We start from the raw sequence: 19,950 nt of genomic DNA on the forward strand, positions 1-19,950 counted from the left end.
TTAGAATATAGAATGGAGATGTTTCTGTAATCCCAGCCTTCTAATCCCAGCACATTTAATCTTTTTTCACATCTTTGTTTTACATAGTTTTAATTATAGTGCCTATAGGCTTAAGTCAGTTGTGTCAAGAACCGTATTTTTGTCATATTTATATATACCCTGAATTCTTATGCACTTAAAAAGTGTTAAATTTATTATAATACCTAATAACCAGAATTATGAAAGTGTTCTTTATAATGTTTTCTCCTATGTAGCAGGAACTCCAGAAGATAAAATGAGGCTGTTTCTTATCTATTACATAAGCACACAGCAAGTACCTTCTGAGGTATGTCCTTGGTATTCAGTTATTGGGAGGAGGGAAGTTTGTAGAGTAATTATTAAAGTTAGAATTTCAGAAATAGAATTAAAAAGCACTATGGCCAAATAACCACTTCATTCCTTGTTTAAAAGAAAAGCAAATTAAATTTGTTAAGACTGGTTCTATTTACTGCTGAGTTTTATAGCATTATTTATTGTCATCTCAGGAACTCTCCACTTATGAAAAGTCTGGCCACTTTTAAATTGTTGGACTATGAACTGAATTCAAGTGGCCAAAATTCTTATTTCTGGGTAATTTTTTTAAGATGTAGCCACTAATACATATTTACCTTTATCTTTAATCTAAAGTAAAATTTGGACATTTTTTAAAGATTTTTTCTAAACTAATGTCCTGTACAGAAGAGTCATTTGGAGGAAAGTACCCAAAGTTCCAAAGAGTTGTATACAATTTAATAAGACTAAACGTCAGTTTCTGCATACTCAGATTCATATAAAAATAAAGTTGAGATGTTTTTTATTGGAACGATGTAGATACTTTTAATACCAGAATAAATTTCTAAGAAATATTCCTTTCTAAAAGAAATTTTTTTTTAAAATTGGATGAGTGGATTGTGGGTAATTTTGTTTGTATGCATGTTCTATTTTGTTTTTATAATGAACCATGAATTGCTGTTAAGAAAAAAATTGGGGGAGGGTATAGATAATTGACTTACAGTAAAGGAAAGCAGTGATTTTGGTGTCAGATTTCTTTCTGGGTCAGAGACCTGTTGACTAAAATGTTAATATTTTTACTGGGTGACTAACAAGCGTAGGGGCTGCAAAGATGATATCTGGAGTGCTGGGGTTATTGTAAATTTAGTAATGTCTGATAGATTATTCTGCTAATTTCTGATAGAAATAATATCTGATAAATTGTAAGGCTTCTATTGGTCAAAAGTCTTTGAAATTTTAAAACAGCAAACTAAATACAATATTGCATTAGGCCAATTGTATTTACCCTGAGAATACATCTCTTATATTTTAAGTCAGTCAGATTATGTTGTTTTCTTTTCAGAAATATCTCATTAATGGTGGTTTACCTATATCTTAGGGAATTCTAGTAGCCTATTTATATTTTCCTAAGAATATATGATTTTAAAACTTAATTCAGTATTCCCTTAATTTGGCATATCACTTTATCTTTGGTAAGGATTGTCTTTTCAAAAATTTTGAAGAGATTTGAAGCAAATTATGACTACTGATGTCAGATTAATAGCCCCCAAAATGTAAAGTAGTAGAAATCTCTGGTTGATGGTGAGCTTAAAGGTTTCTTCTTTGTAAAATTGTTATAGTGGAGTTACTACAATAATAGACTCTTTGAATTTAGGCAAATTCAACTAGACATGCTTTTCAGGAAATAAATCATATGAAAAAGAGAGAAAACAACAATTTAAGAAGTGAAGGATACTTGCTATACAGTTAATGATACTGGACCCTCAGAGTGAATTTGAGATGGGAAACCAGAATCTGTTTCCTCAGTCAATTTCAGTTCTCTCTGTGTCTCTTAAAAGTGTGACCATTTCATATTTTGAATATGTTTCTAGTTTTGAAATTTTCTTGATGAAGCCAAATCCTCACATAGTACTCATCTTGAGAAAAAACAATCTATTTCAAAAGTGGAGGACAACTTAACTTTATCAGACTTATTGAGATTGAGGAATGACAAAGTACAGTCCTTTATAAGTGATTTGGGAGACTGTCAAAGGTAATTTTCATTATATATGATTTTTGTCTTAGGTACTCACGTGGGTACTCACTTAAGATATGAAACCACTGTACTTGGGTGCCCAGAATTTAAACTCATACTTCTGGTCGAACTTTTTGATTAATTGAAGGAAAACAAATGAAACAATCTTCTCCTTCATGAAAGTAAAATTTTTGTCATATACTTTTTTTCTTGTTTCAGGCTGATTTGGAACAATACAAAAAAGCTTTGACTGATGCGGGTTGCAACCTTAATCCCTTACAATATATCAAGCAGTGGAAGTAAGTTTTATTTTCTTTTTTAATTCTTATCATTTTAAAGAGTTCAGTTGAGATTGAATTCCCAAAATAATGGGAATGCTACTAGGAAAACTGAACAATGGCTTGGTATTTTTTTACCCAGTGACATAAATATTTTCTTAACTGGCCCACCATGTCCACAACTTAAATTTACATAAATAATGGTGATTTTTTTTTCTTAAATAAGCTTTAGATTTTCTCCACAGATACGGTGAGAAAGTCAAAGATTCAAATGTTTTAGGTAAAGTGGCTTAAAACATTAAGGAAAATTTTAATTTCACTTGTGAAGAAATACAGATCAACATAATGCAAAAATTTAGAACATACTGTGCCAAGGATACAGGAAAGTTGGTGTATTTAGTTAACAGTGTAAATTGACCTGCTTTGTCTGGATGTCATTAAAATGTTTAAAAAATAGATTTGACCTAGCACTTCTACCATTAAGGATTTATCCCAAAGAACTAATTGGAGTTTTATAATCTTAGAAGCAATCATAATAATGAAGTTTTGAAAGCCATCCTAAATGCCCAGTAATGGGATATGCTAATGAATTAGGGCATTTTTTCATAAGATAAAATACAATTGAGTCATTAAAAATCATGTTGTCAACCATTTAATGACATTGGCAAGTGCTCATGTTATATTAGTGAAAAAACAGGTTATAAACCCATTCATTGGTTTGTTTGATAAGTATTTCCTTTGTGTCTGTGCCCAGGAACTCTCCTTCATTGAGAATACAATAGTGAACATGATAAGCAAGGCACCTATTCCCAATGAACTCACATTTGTGGTGGAGGAGCAACAAAAATCAACAACTAAGCAAATAATGAACAGAATAATGTTAAATCATGTTAAATGATATAAAGAAAATAAAAGGTAGTCACTTGTTAGAGACAATGGCTGAATTTGTTAAGGAGATCAGGGAAAGCCTCTGGGTAGGTGACATTTCAGCCAAGACTTAGATGACTTTTCTTACAATATGATCCCTTTTGTCTGTCCATTTATCCATACATCTTTGTATGTCTGTATGAATATACACATATATACATATTGCATAACTAAAATGATATACACCTAAATGTTAATAATGGGAAATTTCCACAGGATTTTTTTTCTTTTGACTGCTTTTCTTAATTTTCCAAATTTTCTACAATGAACATTACCTTCAAATATTTTTTAAAATAATAATTTTTTTAAATACTATGGAAGTGAATATGCTTTCTTATCTCAATTATTAACAGTGGTTATTTCTGGGTGGTGAGTTTGTAAGTGTTTTTTTATTCTCTATATTTTAGGTTTTTCAAATTTCTTCACTGTGTTCTTGTCATAAAAAAAATGCACAGTAAACCTTTGTTTAAAAAGAGAAACTGAAAACTACCTTTTCCAATTTTTATACGGTATATATTTACACATTTGCTATTGACATATGTCATTTTCTTTTTAGGTTATAACTTATGTGGAACTCCTCAATGAAAACATTTGGAGTTATAGGGGGAAGTCTGGGTTGGGCATCATTTTATATGGTTGCAAAATATATAATGTCTAGTTTGTAACATTTATTTTTCCTTCTAATTGTGAGTTATACCAGTTTATTGAAGAAAATTTAGAAAACTCAGAAAGTCATAAAGAAAATAAAAATTTGCTTGTAATCTCATCATCCATAGACTACAGGTAAACGTTAGTGTATATCTTTCCATTTTGTATGCATATTACATATAACATATTTTGTAAAACTGGGAAACTATTATTATAGATACAGGTTCTTTGTAAAAAGATTACTTTATTAAACATGAATTCAAAAACATTCAAGTTTTTTTTTAATACCATAGCATGAGGTTAAAAAAGAATGTTGAAGATTTTCTTATTTGCTGTGTGAGCATTTTGTAAAACATAAAAAATGGTTTGAGATAGTAGTACAAGAGAACATTTCTTGATTTATTTTATACCATTTGTTTTCCTCATCCTAGAAAGTTGAATAAAATCTGATTCATTTCTTAGAAAATAATGGTAATGGTTTATACACACAGTATCCCAATTTAAGCCATCCGTTTGAGAACACAGTATTCATATAGGTTAGGTAGAAATACCGACGTAAATGCCCAAAATAATAAAATGAATTTATTTTCTATGTCCCTAAGTTGTTTCTATACTCCATGACTACTAAATGGGAAACTTTTGAGCAGATCCACCTCCCAGATTTATTTTCCATAAGAAGTCTGATATGCTGTCATTGATATATAACATTTTGTAATGTAAATAATACATAAACCTCTATCTTGGGTCCTTTTGTACTTTGCCTACTTCATTATCTCTCTCCCCTACCCACCCATGACCCCAGTAGGAGGACCAACTTAGCCAAAAAGGATAGAGAGAATTAGATGGTTCTGGGCAGAGGAACATTCTCCAATAATAGTATAAATTCTGTGATACCCTTTCCTTTTGGCAGGTACTTGATTACACCTAAGATGATGTGAGAAAGGGTACACACTCAGAGAAAGAGAAAAGCATTTTACACTATCAGTCTTTGCCTTGGTCTTGTGGCTTCCCTTTATGAACTAGTGTACTCATTATTTACTAAGTTCCCAGCTGTAAACACATGCAATATTTAATAAAGCATCCAGAAACTTCATGGTAAGCACCATGTAATTTCCATAGAGAATGTGTTAAGTAGAGGTAGAGGGAAGAAAAATGAAGAGAAACCATTCTTAAAAAAAACAACGCAATACACACAAAAATGCTTTCATAAAATACTTTAAAAAAAAAAACCAGAAAAATCAAATTCAATTTTAAGTGATATATCCCCCCATCACCAATATTTTCTTATTCATTGTTTTAGTGTTCATAAAAGGTGTAATAGATACATCTTCACCTACAGAATTGTTAGAAACACGGTTGAGTTCTCCAAAAGTACAGATAGCTCATGTTCTAAGAAACTAAGTCTTTTGACTCACTTCCTATCACATCTGTTAATTTTAAGACTTGCACCTTAAACTCCTATTGTACTACACTTTAAAACTGTTCCTTTTTCTGCATATAGCAGTGAAAATTAATTAGGGAAACTAAAGATCTGATTCTACTTGGGTAGATCTAACTCAAAGATCATGTTGTTAGTTCAAAGAACTCTCCTAGGCTTCAGTGATCTTAAATCTGCAGTATGTTTTATGTTAAACTGTATTTTAGAACCTGCCAAGAGAGCAATTACTAAAATTTTAAAATAAATTACTGCTACTGCCCTGGTGTAGATACAGTTTTGTATTTTATTTTCCAATTAACTTTTGTCATGCCAGTCTTTCATTATCTTTAAATAGTTTCCAGTGGTAGTATCTACTGTTTGTATAATAGTCAACCATATAATGTACTATTATTTATTTAACCCTTCTTTATATGTAGTTGTTTCTAGTGAAAAAAAAATATGCTTTTGTCATGAGCAGATATTCTAATGCATTGCTGAAAACAGTTGATTCATATTTTGCTTTTGAGCAAAACTGAAATTCTTGTGTTTGGGATTTCACTAATGGTATTATTGGTGGATTTTGTCAAGATTGAAATTGAATTTGTTAGCATTTCAGCAGCCATATCTTAGTGATACCCATTCTGTTTTTACTGTCATAAAATTTTCTTGTATATAGGTAGCCTTTTTTTTTTTTTTTTTTCATTTAAGAAAATTTGGAATAATTAAGAATCACTAAACAGCTAGTATGCCCAGCAGTCCCACAGATATATTTCTTGCTTCGACAGTGTTTGGACTCAACAGACATCCAGGACTAACCCCCTACCCCTTTAGCCTCGGGCACCCTCCGGTTGCAACCTCTGAGACCATCTTCTTGGCCTGCTTCTGGCACCAGCTAACACTGTTTTTGTGGTTAGTTCCTGTTGTCAACCAGCCATGAGCTCCAACATCAGTCAGAATTTTCCGCCAAAGTGAAGGTCTCCATCAGCTGCCAGGAAGCTATATCCACAAGCTTCCTACACCTACCTGTCTCTGGGCTTATTTTGAGCATGAAGATGTGACCGTGAAGGGCATAGACAACTTGCACAAATTGGCAAAAGAGAAGCGCCAGAGTGCCCGGCATGTCTTGAAGATGCAAAACCAGCACATTAGCCACGCCCTCTTCCAGCTTCTGCATAGCTGTGGCAAAATGAGTGGGGAAAACCCTGGTTGCCTTGGAAGCCGCCATGATCATGGAGAAGAGCCTGGACCAGGCCCTTTTGGATCTGCATGCCCTGGGTTCTGCCAACACAGACCCTCATCTCTGTGATTTTCTGGAGAGCCATTTCTTAGCAGGGCAGGTGAAACCCATCAAAAAAATGGGCAACCACCTGACCAGCTTCCATAGGCTGGTGGGTTAGTAGACCAGGCTGAGTGAGCATCCTTTGAAAAGCTTAGCCTCAAATATGATTAGAAGCCTTTGGAACCCAGAGGCCTTTGGGGAGTGGGGGGTGGGCTGTGCATTCCATTGGCATCCAGGTTTCTGCCTGAGCCCCTCCCTCCACCCAGGAGACATTTTTTAACCAAACACCTTGCAGTCCTCTAACAAGCTGTGTGTAAACAATGAAGTTTTTTGCAGGAAAAAAAAAAAAAAAAATCACTATCTTTTTGTCCAGTCTTCAAGAATTCTATAGTTTAAAGAGAGTCTAGCCATTTTGAAAGAGTTGAAAATAAATGACTATATACAGTAAGTGTAAAGTGTGTGGTACAGTATATAACTAAAAGGGAAAATCATTGGGTAGCAGAATTAGAAAAGTGTTAATGAAGAAAATGGTTTTCAGCTCAGTCTCAAAAGGAAAAGTTTGATTTCTATTGGAGAAGAGGGTGGTGAGTTCAAACCCCCAAAGGATAGCATGAGCAAAGGCGTGTGTCTGGGAATGAGGGAATATGGAATGTGAAGAACAATAAAGAGATTAAACTTAATCATTACATAATTGTTCTTTCAAGTCAGCAAGCCCCTGCCTCAGTTCTTTAAAGATCAAATATAAAAAGGAAATGAAAAATCTTGAAGTTTGAGAAACTAATGCATGTGTTTTCAAAAGAATCTCAGTATTTCAGTACTAATTGCAATGTCATTATATTAGTTGAAAAATTATATCTTTTCAGAAAATGCCTGCATAGTGATAATTGGAATTAGCCAAGAGATTTTTTAATACCATGATACTGAATGTTAGCTCTAATAATCACCTTTTTAAATACAACTTTCTTATTTTATAGGGCTATTGCCAAGATGGCCTCAGCTCCTGCCAGCTATGGCAACACTACCACTAAACCAATGGGGTAAGTGTTTTTCTGATTGAAGTTTTGTACTCCAAACTCTAATTAGACTTTCATGTGTTAAAAACATAATGTCTGACATTTTGAGTGCAGAATGTTTTCATTGTGATACAGAATAAATGTCAGCATGCCTTTGACTTCCTTAGATGGTTTAGAATTATCTTTTTAAAATGTAAATCGGTATATTTTACATGGTATGTGATACTGATTTTTGCATGCTACTCTATTCGTAAAATATTACATTTTTCATTTTCAGAAAATATGTGGTGGTTAAAATTTTTTTTATATCATTGTTGATAACTAATACAGACTCAAAGGTAGGCATTCAAGAACATTTTGCTAAATGATAGGTAGGAAGTCCTCAGGACTTCTGACTCCAGAAATCATGTAGTGCATGTGTGATTCTCAAAGAAGCTAATCAAAGATTCTGACTACACATTCCCACACCATACTGGTTTCACATTCCTAACTTCCTTTTTACAGCTAGAATAAAAGCATTGAGGCACAGAGGAAAGCAGATTTATCCTTGTTCCACTCTGAGCCTACTATTTTTAATGAAACAGTTCCCAAAAAACAAATATGCTCAGCCTAAGGCAAGACCTGTAGGTGCTTGGCAAAATGAATCCAGCTGACCTCACGTTCAGATAGTGCAGTATAGCTTAGCATACCCCCTCAGAGATGTCTGGTCCAGGAATTGCCTCATTCATTCGTTACAATAAAGATTACTATCTTTTGTTACTATTAATGAAAGAATTTCCTTCCGGCCATCTCTTACTTTCAGAAGGAACTAACAAGTTTGGGAAAAGGAAAATATTTTTTTGGAAAAGTACTGCCATGTATTTAATAAAATATACTTTACATTTTCATGTCTTAAAATCTTATCAAATATTAAAAGCCTGTTAGATCTTATAGATTTGGGGGATTTTAAGAAAATATGTATTAAGAAAAATAACCCCAGCCTTCTGATGCAATTCAGGGTTACTCTGTCCCACAAAGTATCCTTTGATCCCATGTGAGAGACTATTTGATCCACAGATATAACCCAATATGACAGTTCATTTGTTGTTGTTGTTGTTATTGTTGTTGCTGCTGTTCAAAATCCAGATGGTAATCATTCTTCAATATTGAGGTAAAATTTGTTAAGTATGTTTGCACTTCACATTTTTATAGGATAGATTTTATGTATAAAGGCAGGGAGAGAATACACAATGCAAGAATGGATCCACCTGCTGTAATTCAGAGAACATTAACATTTGACTAATTTCTAATACTTAGAGGCATACATATTTTCAATATTAGTATGTTTTGAATACTGAAAGCAACTTGTCTGATTTACTATGTTTAGTATTACTGTTTTAGCATTGAGATAACTAGGAAAGCAAGGAATTCTCTTCAAATTATGATTTGGCTAAAAACTGTAACTAAGACTAAGCAATTAAAATAATTTGAAGACAGTCTTTATTTTTATATTTTATTAGTAATTATTTACTAATCAGAGTATTTTATTACTATTTTATTGTCAAATAAAATTGCAGCCCAAACCTTTCTGTTTAGTGAAAACATAGATGGTACAGTGAGCCGTCGCATGTATCTTTTGCTATATAATCAGACAAATATTCTATCTGTAACAAATTGGAGAGGTAATTTATACTTAAGGTGGTCTTCTTTACTCTTTTGCCCCTAGGCTCTTATCACGAGTCATGAATACAGGATCACAGTTTGTGGTGGAAGGAGTGAAGAACCTGGTATTGAAACAACAAGTAAGTATAGTTGTTAGAAAACATACTAGTATATTTTGAATATACATTCAAAGATTGATCACATGCGACAACTTCAGGTTTTATTCGACTTACAAAGGTAGGGAATAAAATAAACTGTTCATTTATTGATATGTTTAAGAATATGAGGGTATTTTTACATGTGTAGTTCAGAGCTCCATAATTTCATATTACCTTTTTTTAAAGATCTGCTGATTTGTACTTTACTGACATTTTGATTTTCCTTAAATGTCAGTTTTGTGAAAGTGTGTTAATTGTAACAAATAACCTATTCAGAATATTGAACTGCATATAACATAACATCATTTAAAATTTTAATATATTTTAAGATAATAGTAATAAGCCAATGAACTTAATAGTCTAAAGGCAACTTTTTGTAAATTGGAATAAATATATCATTATAAGGAGAAAATATGTTTTGGAATGACAGTCTTGGTTTTACAGATAGGACATTTTAAAAATGATTTTTGGGTTTTCATGGTTTTTCTTTTATTCTAATGTATAAATATTTTGCTTCATAGAGTCATTAATTGTCTTGGTTTCTTTTCAAACAGGATTTTTTTTTTTAAGAAATTTATTATGAAAAATTTCAAGTATGCATTAGTATATTAAATTGTCCTGAACCCTTTTCACTGACCTTCGGTACTCAACATTCAGCCATTCTTGTTTCATCTACTACACTTAAACTTTTTAAGTGGTTTTATTGAAATATATTCACATAGCATACAATCCATCCAAAGTGTACAATCAGTGGCTCTTAATATAATCACAGAGTTGTGCATTAATCACCACAATTTTAGAACATTTTCGTTACTCCAAAAAGAAAAAACCCATAGCCCTTATACCACCCCACCCCACCCCCTTACTGACACTTAGCATTGGTTTGGTACCTTTGTTACAACTGATGAAAGAATATTAAAATATTACTGTTAACTATATTCATAGGTTGCATTAGATGTATTTTCCCCCATATTCCACCCTATTATTAGCACCTTGTAATGGTGACATACATTTGTTCTAGTTCATGAAAGAACCTGCTTATTTTTATACTATTAACCATCTTTGTTGCCCACAGCAGGGTTCACTGTGTTATACGGCCCCATGTTTTATCCTCTACCTTTCTTTCTTGTGACATAAACAACCCTAAACTCCTCCTTTCAACCACATTCACACATATGATTCAGCATTGTTAATTACACTCAAAATACTGTGCTACCATCACCTCTATGCATTTCTAAACATTTACAATTGATCTAATTAAAAAGACTGCATCTGCTTCCCATTCACCCTCATTCTTCTTCCTGGTAACCTATATTCTAGATTCTAATGAGATCCATTTGCTTATTATAATTAGTTCATATTAGTGAGACCATACAATATTTGTCCTTTCTTGTCTGGCTTATTTCATTCAACATAACATCCTCAAGGTTCATCCATGTTGTCATATGCATCAGGACTTCATTCCATTTTACAGCTGAATAATATCCCATCGTATGTATGTAGCACATTTTGTTTATCCATACTTCGGTTGATGGACACTTAGGTTTCCATCTTTTGGCAATTGTGAATAATGCCGCTATGATCAATTCTGCCAATTTGTGTCTTGATTGGAGAATTTAATCCATTAACATTCAATGATATTACTGTAAAGGCTGTACTTACTTCAACCATCTTATCCTCTGGTTTTTATGTTTTACTTTTGTCTCTCTTTTCACCCTCTTAGTTGCCCTTACTGATCATCTTCATTTCTGCAATCTCCTCCAAGCCTCTCTTTCCTGTCCTTTCCTTTCAGCCTGCAGAACTACTGTCAGTATGAGGCAGGTCTCTTGTTGAGGAACTCTTTCAGTTTCTGTCTGTCTGTGAGTATTTTGAACTCTCCCTCATTTTTGAAGGACGGTTTTGCGGGACAAAGATTGTAGGCTAGTAGTTTTTCTCTTTCAATACCTTATATATATCATACTGCTACCTTCTCAACTCTATGGTATCTAATGAGAAATTGGCCCTTTATCTTATTGTGTGTGATGAATCACTTTTCTCTTGTTGCTTTCAGGATTCTACCTTTATCTTTATCATCTGACATTCTGATTAGTATGTGTTTCAGAGTAGGTCGATTAGGACTTACTCCATTTGGAGTACATTGTGCTTCTTGGACATGTGTATTTATGTCTTTTGGAAGAGTAGGCAAATTTTCAGCCATCATTTTCCCAAATATTGTTTCTGCCCCTTTTCCTTTCTCTTTTCCTTCTGGGATACCCTGATATGTATGTTTGTGCTCTTCATGCTGTCATTCAATTCCTTTAGACCCTATTCAGATTTTTCCTTTTTTTCGCTATCTTTTCTTCTGTCTGTAAGATTTCAAATGTCTTATCTTCCATTACGCTGATTCTTTCTTCTTCCTGTTCAAATCTGCTGTTATATGCCTGTAGTGTATTTTTAAATGCAATTTTATTGAGATATATTTGCACACCATACAGATCATCTGAAGTATATAATCAGTGGCTCACAGTGTCATCAGCTAGTTGTTCATACATCCCCATGATCAATTTTAGAAAGCTTTCATTACCCCAGAAAAGAAATAAAAATTAAAAAGAAAATCCAAACTCTCCCATATCCCTTATCCCCCCCATTATTATACCCCAATATACCATAGTATTGGTGTGGTATATTTGTTATTGTTGATGAAAAACTATTAAACTATTACTGTTAACTATCATCCATAATTTGCAATGTTTATTTTTTCCCATATACCCCTCTATTATTGACTCCTTGTAATTGTGTTGTACATTTGTCCTAATTCATGAAGGAACTTTTTTGTATTGGTACAATTAATCACAGTCATTGTCCTCCACAAGATTCACTGTGTTATATACATGCCCATGTTTTAACGTCCAACTTTCCTTCTGGTAACATACATGACCCTAAACTTTCCATTTCTATCACATTCACACATCATTCAGTACTGTTAATTATTCTCAGAATAATGTGCTACCATCACCTCTATCCATTTCCAGACATTTGAGTTCAACCTTGTTAAACATTCAACACATATTAAGCAACCACTCCTCATTCTTTAGCCTCTTTCTATATCCTGGTAATCTGTATTCTATATTTTATGTATTTAAGTTTACATATTATAGTTATTTTGTATCAGTGAGATCTTAAGATATCTGTCCTTTTGTGTCTGATTTATTTCACTTAATGTCCTCAGGATTCATCCATGTTGTTGCATGCTTCAGGACTTCATTCCTTCTTACTGATGAATAATTTTCCATCATGTGTGTATACCACATTTTGTTTCTCCATTCATCGGTTGATGGACACTTGGGTTGTTACCATCTTTTCACAATTGTGAATAATGCCACCATGAACATCAGTGTGCAAATGTCAGTTCATGTCCCTGCTGTCAGATCTTCGGGTATATCCTGAGTAGCACGATTGCCAGGTCTTAAGGCAACTCTCTACTTAGCTAAGAACCACCAAACTGTCTTCCACTGTGGCTGTACCATTTTACATTTCCATCAGCAGTGAATAAATGTTCCAGTTTCTCCACATCCTCTCCAACACTTGTAGTTTCCTGTTTGTTTAATAGCAGCCATTCTAGTAGATGTGAGATGTCTCATTGTGGTTTTTATTTGCATTTCCTTAATAGCTAGTGAAACTGAGTATCTTTTCATGTGCTTTTTAGCCATCTGTGTTTCCTCTTTGGAAAAATGTCTATTCATATCTTTCACCCGTTTTTAAATTGGGTTATTTGTCTTTTTTTGTTGAGTTGTAGTATTTCCTTATATATTCTGGCGATCAAACTCTTATCAGATATGTGGTATCCAAATATTTTTTCCCATTGAGTCAGTTGCCATTTCACCCTTTTGACAAAGTCCTTTGAGGCACTGAAATATTTGATTTTGAGTAGTTCCCATTTATCTTTTTTTTTTTTATCATCATTTTATTGAGATATATTCACATACCACGCAGTCATACAAAACAAATCGTACTTTCGATTGTTTACAGTACCATTACATAGTTGTACATTCATCACCTAAATCAATCCCTGACACCTTCATTAGCACACACACAAAAATAACAAGAATAATAATTAGAGTGAAAAAGAGCAATTGAAGTAAAAAAGAACACTGGGTACCTTTGTCTGTTTGTTTCCTTCCCCTATTTTTCTACTCATCCATCCATAAACTAGACAAAGTGGAGTGTGGTCCTTATGGCTTTCCCAATCCCCTTGTCACCCCTCATAAGCTACATTTTTATACAACTGTCTTCGAGATTCATGGGTTCTGGGTTGTAGTTTGATAGTTTCAGGTATCCACCACCAGCTACCCCAATTCTTTAGAACCTAAAAAGGGTTGTCTAAAGTGTGCGTAAGAGTGCCCACCAGAGTGACCTCTCGGCTCGTTTTGGAATCTCTCTGCCACTGAAGCTTATTTCATTTCCTTTCACATCCCCCTTTTGGTCAAGAAGATGTTCTCCGTCCCACGATGCCAGGTCTACATTCCTCCCCAGGAGTCATATTCCACGTTGCCAGGGAGATTCACTCCCCTGGGTGTCTGATCCCACGTAGAGGGGAGGGCAGTGATTTCACCTTTCAAGTTGGCTTAGCCAGAGAGAGAGGGCCACATCTGAGCAACAAAGAGGCATTCAGGAGGAGACTCTTAGGCACAAATATAGGGACGCCTAGCCTCTCCTTTGCAGCAACCGTCTTCCCAAGGGTAAAACTTATGGTAGAGGGCTCAACCCATCAAACCACCAGTCCCCTATGTCTGTGGTCATGTTAGCAACCATGGAGGTGGGGTAGGCCAATACACCTGCATTCTCCACAGGCTCCTCAAGGGGGCACTACATTTTTTTTTTCCTTGTTTTTCTTTTTTTTTTTTTTTTTTTTTTAACTTTCCCTTCTTTTTTAAATCAACTGTATGAAAAAAAAAGTTAAAAAGAAAACAAACATACAATAAAAGAACATTTCAAAGAGACCATAACAAGGGAGTAAGAAAAAGACAACTAACCTAAGATAACTGCTGAACTTCCAATATGTTCCTACTTTTTACCCCAAGAAAGTTACCTAATATAGCAACATTTCTGTGAACTTGTTCCTACTATATCCATCAGAAATTAACAGACCATAGTCATTTCTGGGCATCCCCAGAACGTTAAATAGCTTATCTGTACTTCTTGGATTATTGTTCCCCCTTCCTTAATTGCTCTCTACTGCTAGTTCCCCTACATTCTACATTATAAACCATTTGTTTTACATTTTTCAAAGTTCACATTAGTGGTAGCATATAATATTTCTCTTTTTGTGCCTGGCTTATTTCGCTCAGCATTATGTCTTCAAGGTTCATCCATGTTGTCATATGTTTCACGAGATCGTTCCTTCTTACTGCCGCATAGTATTCCATCGTGTGTATATACCACATTTTATTTATCCACTCATCTGTTGAAGGACATTTGGGTTGTTTCCATCTCTTGGCAATTGTGAATAATGCTGCTATGAACACTGGCGTGCAGATATCTGTTCGTGTCACTGCTTTCCGATCTTCCGGGTATATACCGAGAAGTGCAATCGCTGGATCGAATGGTAGCTCTATATCTAGTTTTCTAAGGAACTGCCAGACTGACTTCCAGAGTGGCTGAACCATTATACAGTCCCACCAACAATGAATAAGAGTTCCAATTTCTCCACATCCCCTCCAGCATTTGTAGTTTCCTGTTTGTTTAATGGCAGCCATTCTAACCGCTGTTAGATGGTATCTCATTGTGGTCTTAATTTGCATCTCTCTAATAGCTAGTGAAGCTGAACATTTTTTCATATGTTTCTTGGCCATTTGTATTTCCTCTTCAGAGAACTGTCTTTTCATATCTTTTGCCCATTTTATAATTGGGCTGTCTGTACTATTGTCATTGAGTTGTAGGATTTCTTTGTATATGCAAGATATCAGTCTTTTGTCAGATACATGGTTTCCAAAAATGTTTTCCCATTGAGTTGGCTGCCTCTTTACCTTTTTGAGAAATTCCTTTGAGGTGCAGAAACTTCTAAGCTTGAGGAGTTCGCATTTATCTGTTTTCTCTTTTGTTGCTTGTGCTTTGGGTGTAAAGTCTAGGAAGTGGCCGCCTAATACAAGGTCTTGAAGATGTTTTCCTACATTATCATCTAGGAGTTTTATGGTACTTTCTTTTATATTGAGATCTTTGGTCCATTTTGAGTTAATTTTTGTGTAGGGGGTGAGGTAGGGGTCCTCTTTCATTCTTTTGGATATGGATATCCAACTCTCCCAGCCCCATTTGTTGAAAAGACCATTATGGCTCAGTTCGGTGACTTTGGGGGCCTTATCAAAGATCAGTCGGCCATACATCTGAGGGTCTATCTCTGAATTCTCAATTCGATTCCATTGATCTATATGTCTATCTTTGTGCCAGTACCATGCTGTTTTGGCAACTGTGGCTTTATAATAAGCTTGAAAGTCAGGGAGTGTAAGTCCTCCCACTTCGTTTTTCTTTTTTAGAGTGTCTTTAGCAATTCGAGGCATCTTCCCTTTCCAAATAAATTTGATAACTAGCTTTTCCAAGTCTGCAAAGTAGGTTGTTGGAATTTTGATTGGGATTGCATTGAATCTGTAGATGAGTTTGGGTAGAATTGACATCTTAATGACATTTAGCCTTCCTATCCATGAACATGGAATATTTTTCCATCTTTTAAGGTCCCCTTCTATTTCTTTTAGTAGAGTTATGTAGTTTTCTTTGTATAGGTCTTTTACATCTTTGGTTAAGTTTATTCCTAGGTACTTGATTTTTTTAGTTGCTATTGAAAACGGTATCTTTTTCTTGAGTGTCTCTTCAGTTCGTTCATTTCTAGCATATAGAAACATTACTGACTTATGTGCATTAACCTTGTATCCCGCTACTTTGCTAAATTTGTTTATTAGCTCTAGTAGCTGTATCGTCGATTTCTCAGGGTTTTCTAGATATAAGATCATATCATCTGCAAACAATGACAGTTTTACTTCTTCTTTTCCAATTTGGATGCCTTTTATTTCTTTGTCTTGCCGGATTGCCCTGGCTAGCACTTCCAGCACAATGTTGAATAACAGTGGTGACAGCGGGCATCCTTGTCTTGTTCCTGATCTTAGAGGGAAGGCTTTCAGTCTCTCACCATTGAGTACTATGCTGGCTGTGGGTTTTTCATATATGCTTTTTATCATGTTGAGGAAGTTTCCTTCAATTCCTACCTTTTGAAGTGTTTTTATCAAAAAGGGATGTTGGATTTTGTCAAATGCTTTTTCAGCATCTATTGAGATGATCAATTGATTTTTCCCTTTCGAGTTTTTAATGTGTTGTAATACATTGATTGTTTTTCTTATGTTGATCCATCCTTGCATGCCTGGAATGAACCCCACTTGGTCATGGTGTATGATTTTTTTAATATGTCTTTGGATTCGATTTGCAAGTATTTTGTTGAGGATTTTTGCATCTATATTCATTAGGGAGATTGGCCGGTAGTTTTCCTTTTTTGTAGCATCTTTGCCTGGTTTTGGTATTAGATTGATGTTAGCTTCATAAAATGAGTTAGGTAGTGTTCCATTTTCTTCAATGTTTTGAAAGAGTTTGAGTAAGATTGGTGTCAGTTCTTTCTGGAAAGTTTGGTAGAATTCCCCTGTGAAGCCATCTGGCCCTGGGCATTTATTTGTGGGAAGATTTTTGATGACTGATTGGATCTCTTTGCTTGTGATGGGTTGGTTGAGGTCTTCTATTTCTTCTCTGGTCAGTCTAGGTTGTTCATATGTTTCCAGGAAATTGTCCATTTCTTCTACATTATCCAGTTTGTTGCCATACAGTTGTTCATAATATCCTCTTATAAATTTTTTAATTTCTTCAGGATCTGCAGTTATGTCACCTTTTTCATTCATTATTTTGTTTATATGGGTCTTTTCTCTTTTTGATTTTGTCAGTCTAGCTAGGGGCTTGGCAATCTTGTTGATCTTCTCAAACAACCAACTTTTGGTGATGTTTATCCTCTCTATTGTTTTTTTGTTCTCTATGTCATTTATTTCTGCTTTAATCCTTGTTATTTCTTTTCTTGTACTTGGTTTGGGATTGGTTTGCTGTTCATTTTCTAGCTTCTTCAGTTGATCCATTAGTTCTTTGATTTTGGCTCTTTCTTCCTTTTTAATATATGCGTTTAGTGCTATAAATTTCCCCCTTAGCACTGCTTTTGCTGCATCCCATAGGTTTTGGTATGTTGTGTTCTCATTTTCATTCGTCTCTATATATTTAGCAATTTCTCTTGCTATTTCTTCTTTAACCCACTGATTGTTTAGGAGTGTGTTGTTTAATCTCCAGGTATTTGTGAATTTTCTAAGTCTCTGATGGTTATTGACTTCTAATTGTATTCCATTGTGGTCAGAGAATGTGCTTTGAATAATTTCAATCTTTTTAAATTTATTGAGGCTTGTTTTATGTCCCAGCATATGATCTATTCTGGAGAAAGTTCCGTGAGCACTAGAAAAGTATGTGTATCCTGGTGATTTGGGATGTAATGTCCTGTAGATGTCTGTTAAATCTAATTCATTTATCAGATTGTTTAGGTTTTCAATTTCCTTATTGGTCTTCTGTCTGGTTGATCTATCTATAGGAGAGAGTGATGTGTTGAAGTCTCCCACAATTATTGTGGAAACATCAATTGCTTCCTTTAGTTTTGCCAGTGTTTCTCTCATGTATTTTGTGGCACCTTGATTGGGTGCATAGACATTTACGATTGTTATTTCTTCTTGCTGAATTGCCCCTTTTATTAGTACGTAGTGGCCTTCTTTGTCTCTCAAAACATCCCTGCATTTGAAGTCTATTTTATCTGAGATTAATATTGCTACACCTGCTTTCTTTTGGCTGTAGCTTGCATGAAATATTTTTTTCCATCCTTTCACTTTCAGTTTCTTTGCGTCCCTGTGTCTAAGATGAGTCTCTTGTATGCAACATATTGATGGTTCATTTTTTTTGATCCATTCTGGGAATCTGTATCTTTTAATTGGGGAGTTTAATCCATTTACATTCAACGTTATAACCGTGAAGGCATTTCTTGAATTGGCCATCTTATCCTTTGGTTTATGTTTGCCATGTTTTTCCCTCTCTCTATTAATATCCTTTATTGTACCCATACCGAATCTCTTTAGTACTGAACCTTTCTCCAGGTCTCTCTGTCCTGTCTTTGTTTCTCTGTCTGTAGGGCTCCCTTTAGTATCTCCAGTAGGGCAGGTCTCTTGTTAGCAAATTCTCTCAGCATTTCTTTGTCTGTGAAAAATTTAAGCTCTCCCTCAAATTTGAAGGAGAGCTTTGCTGGATAAAGTATTCTTGGCTGGAAATTTTTCTCCTTCAGAATTTTAAATATATCGTGCCACTGCCTTCTTGCCTCCATGGTGGCTGCTGAGTAGTCACTACTTAGCCTTATGCTGTTTCCTTTGTATGTGGTGAATTGCTTTTCTCTTGCTGCTTTCAGAACTTGCTCCTTCTCTTCTGTGTTTGACAGTGTGATCAGTATATGTCTCGGAGTGGGTTTTTTTGGATTTATTCTATTTGGAGTTCGCTGAGCATTTATGATTTGTGTATTTATGTTGTTTAGAAGATTTGGAAAGTTTTCCCCAACAATTTCTTTGAATACTCTTCCTAGACCTTTACCTTTTTCTTCCCTTTCTGGGACACCAATGAGTCTTATATTTTGACGTTTCATATTATCTATCATATCCCTGAGGTCCATTTCGATTTTTTCAATTTTTTTTCCCCATTCTTTCTTTTATGCTTTCATTTTCCATTCTGTCATCTTCCAGGTCACTGATTCGTTGTTCAATTTCCTCTAGTCTTGTACTATGAGTGTCCAGAATCTTTTTAATTTGGTCAACAGTTTCTTTAATTTCCATAAGATCATCCATTTTTTTATTTAGTCTTGCAATGTCTTCTTTATGCTTTTCTAGAGTCTTCTTGATTTCCTTCATATCCCGTACTATGGTCTCATTGTTCATCTTTAGTTCTTTCAGTAGCTGCTCTAGGTGCTGTGTCTCTTCTGGTCTTTTGATTTGGGTGCTTGGGCTTCGGTTATCCATATCGTCTGGTTTTTTCATATGCTTTATAATTTTCTCTTGTTTTTGGCCTCGTGGCATTTGCTGAACTTGATAGGGTTCTTTTAGGAGTTGTAGACCAATTGAAGTCCTTATCTCTAAATTATCAGATCTACAGCTTTGTGGAGTACACTTTCTCTAACTAACCAGCAGGTGGTGTCCACGAGCCACCTGTTCTCCACAAGCCAGTTCTCCCCTGCTTAGCCTTTTTGGTGAGTGGGGGAGTGAGTCTTGTGGGGCCCAATTGGTGTACCAAGCTTGCGTGTGTAGTTGGTGTTGCCTGCCCTGTATGTGGGGCGTGTTTCTGGGCAGTCGGGGAGGGGGGGTGGCCCTAACAATCAAATCTCCCTGGTGATCCTAGAGTTTTAAAGCTGCTGCAATAGTCTAATCCTTCAGTTCAGTCCTGCCACAGTTTGTCTCTGCCACTGACCCACTA

General features: G+C 34.9%; 1 protein-coding gene across 3 annotated transcripts in view; it reads left to right on the plus strand.

Annotated features, from left to right (window-relative positions):
• Nucleotides 1-19,950, plus strand: part of SCFD1 (sec1 family domain containing 1) — a 187,270-nt gene that overhangs the window by 131,207 nt on the left and 36,113 nt on the right. For all 3 annotated transcript variants that reach the window (XM_037834730.1, XM_037834729.1, XM_037834731.1), the window contains exons 16-19: nt 255-325; nt 2,264-2,343; nt 7,568-7,630; nt 9,312-9,387. In XM_037834730.1, coding sequence (XP_037690658.1) covers nt 255-325; nt 2,264-2,343; nt 7,568-7,630; nt 9,312-9,387 — 290 coding nt within the window. The remainder of the gene's footprint in view (nt 1-254; nt 326-2,263; nt 2,344-7,567; nt 7,631-9,311; nt 9,388-19,950) is intronic.

Source organism: Choloepus didactylus, chromosome 4, assembly GCF_015220235.1.
Source record: "Choloepus didactylus isolate mChoDid1 chromosome 4, mChoDid1.pri, whole genome shotgun sequence".
In the NCBI taxonomy this organism is placed as follows: domain Eukaryota; kingdom Metazoa; phylum Chordata; class Mammalia; order Pilosa; family Megalonychidae; genus Choloepus; species Choloepus didactylus.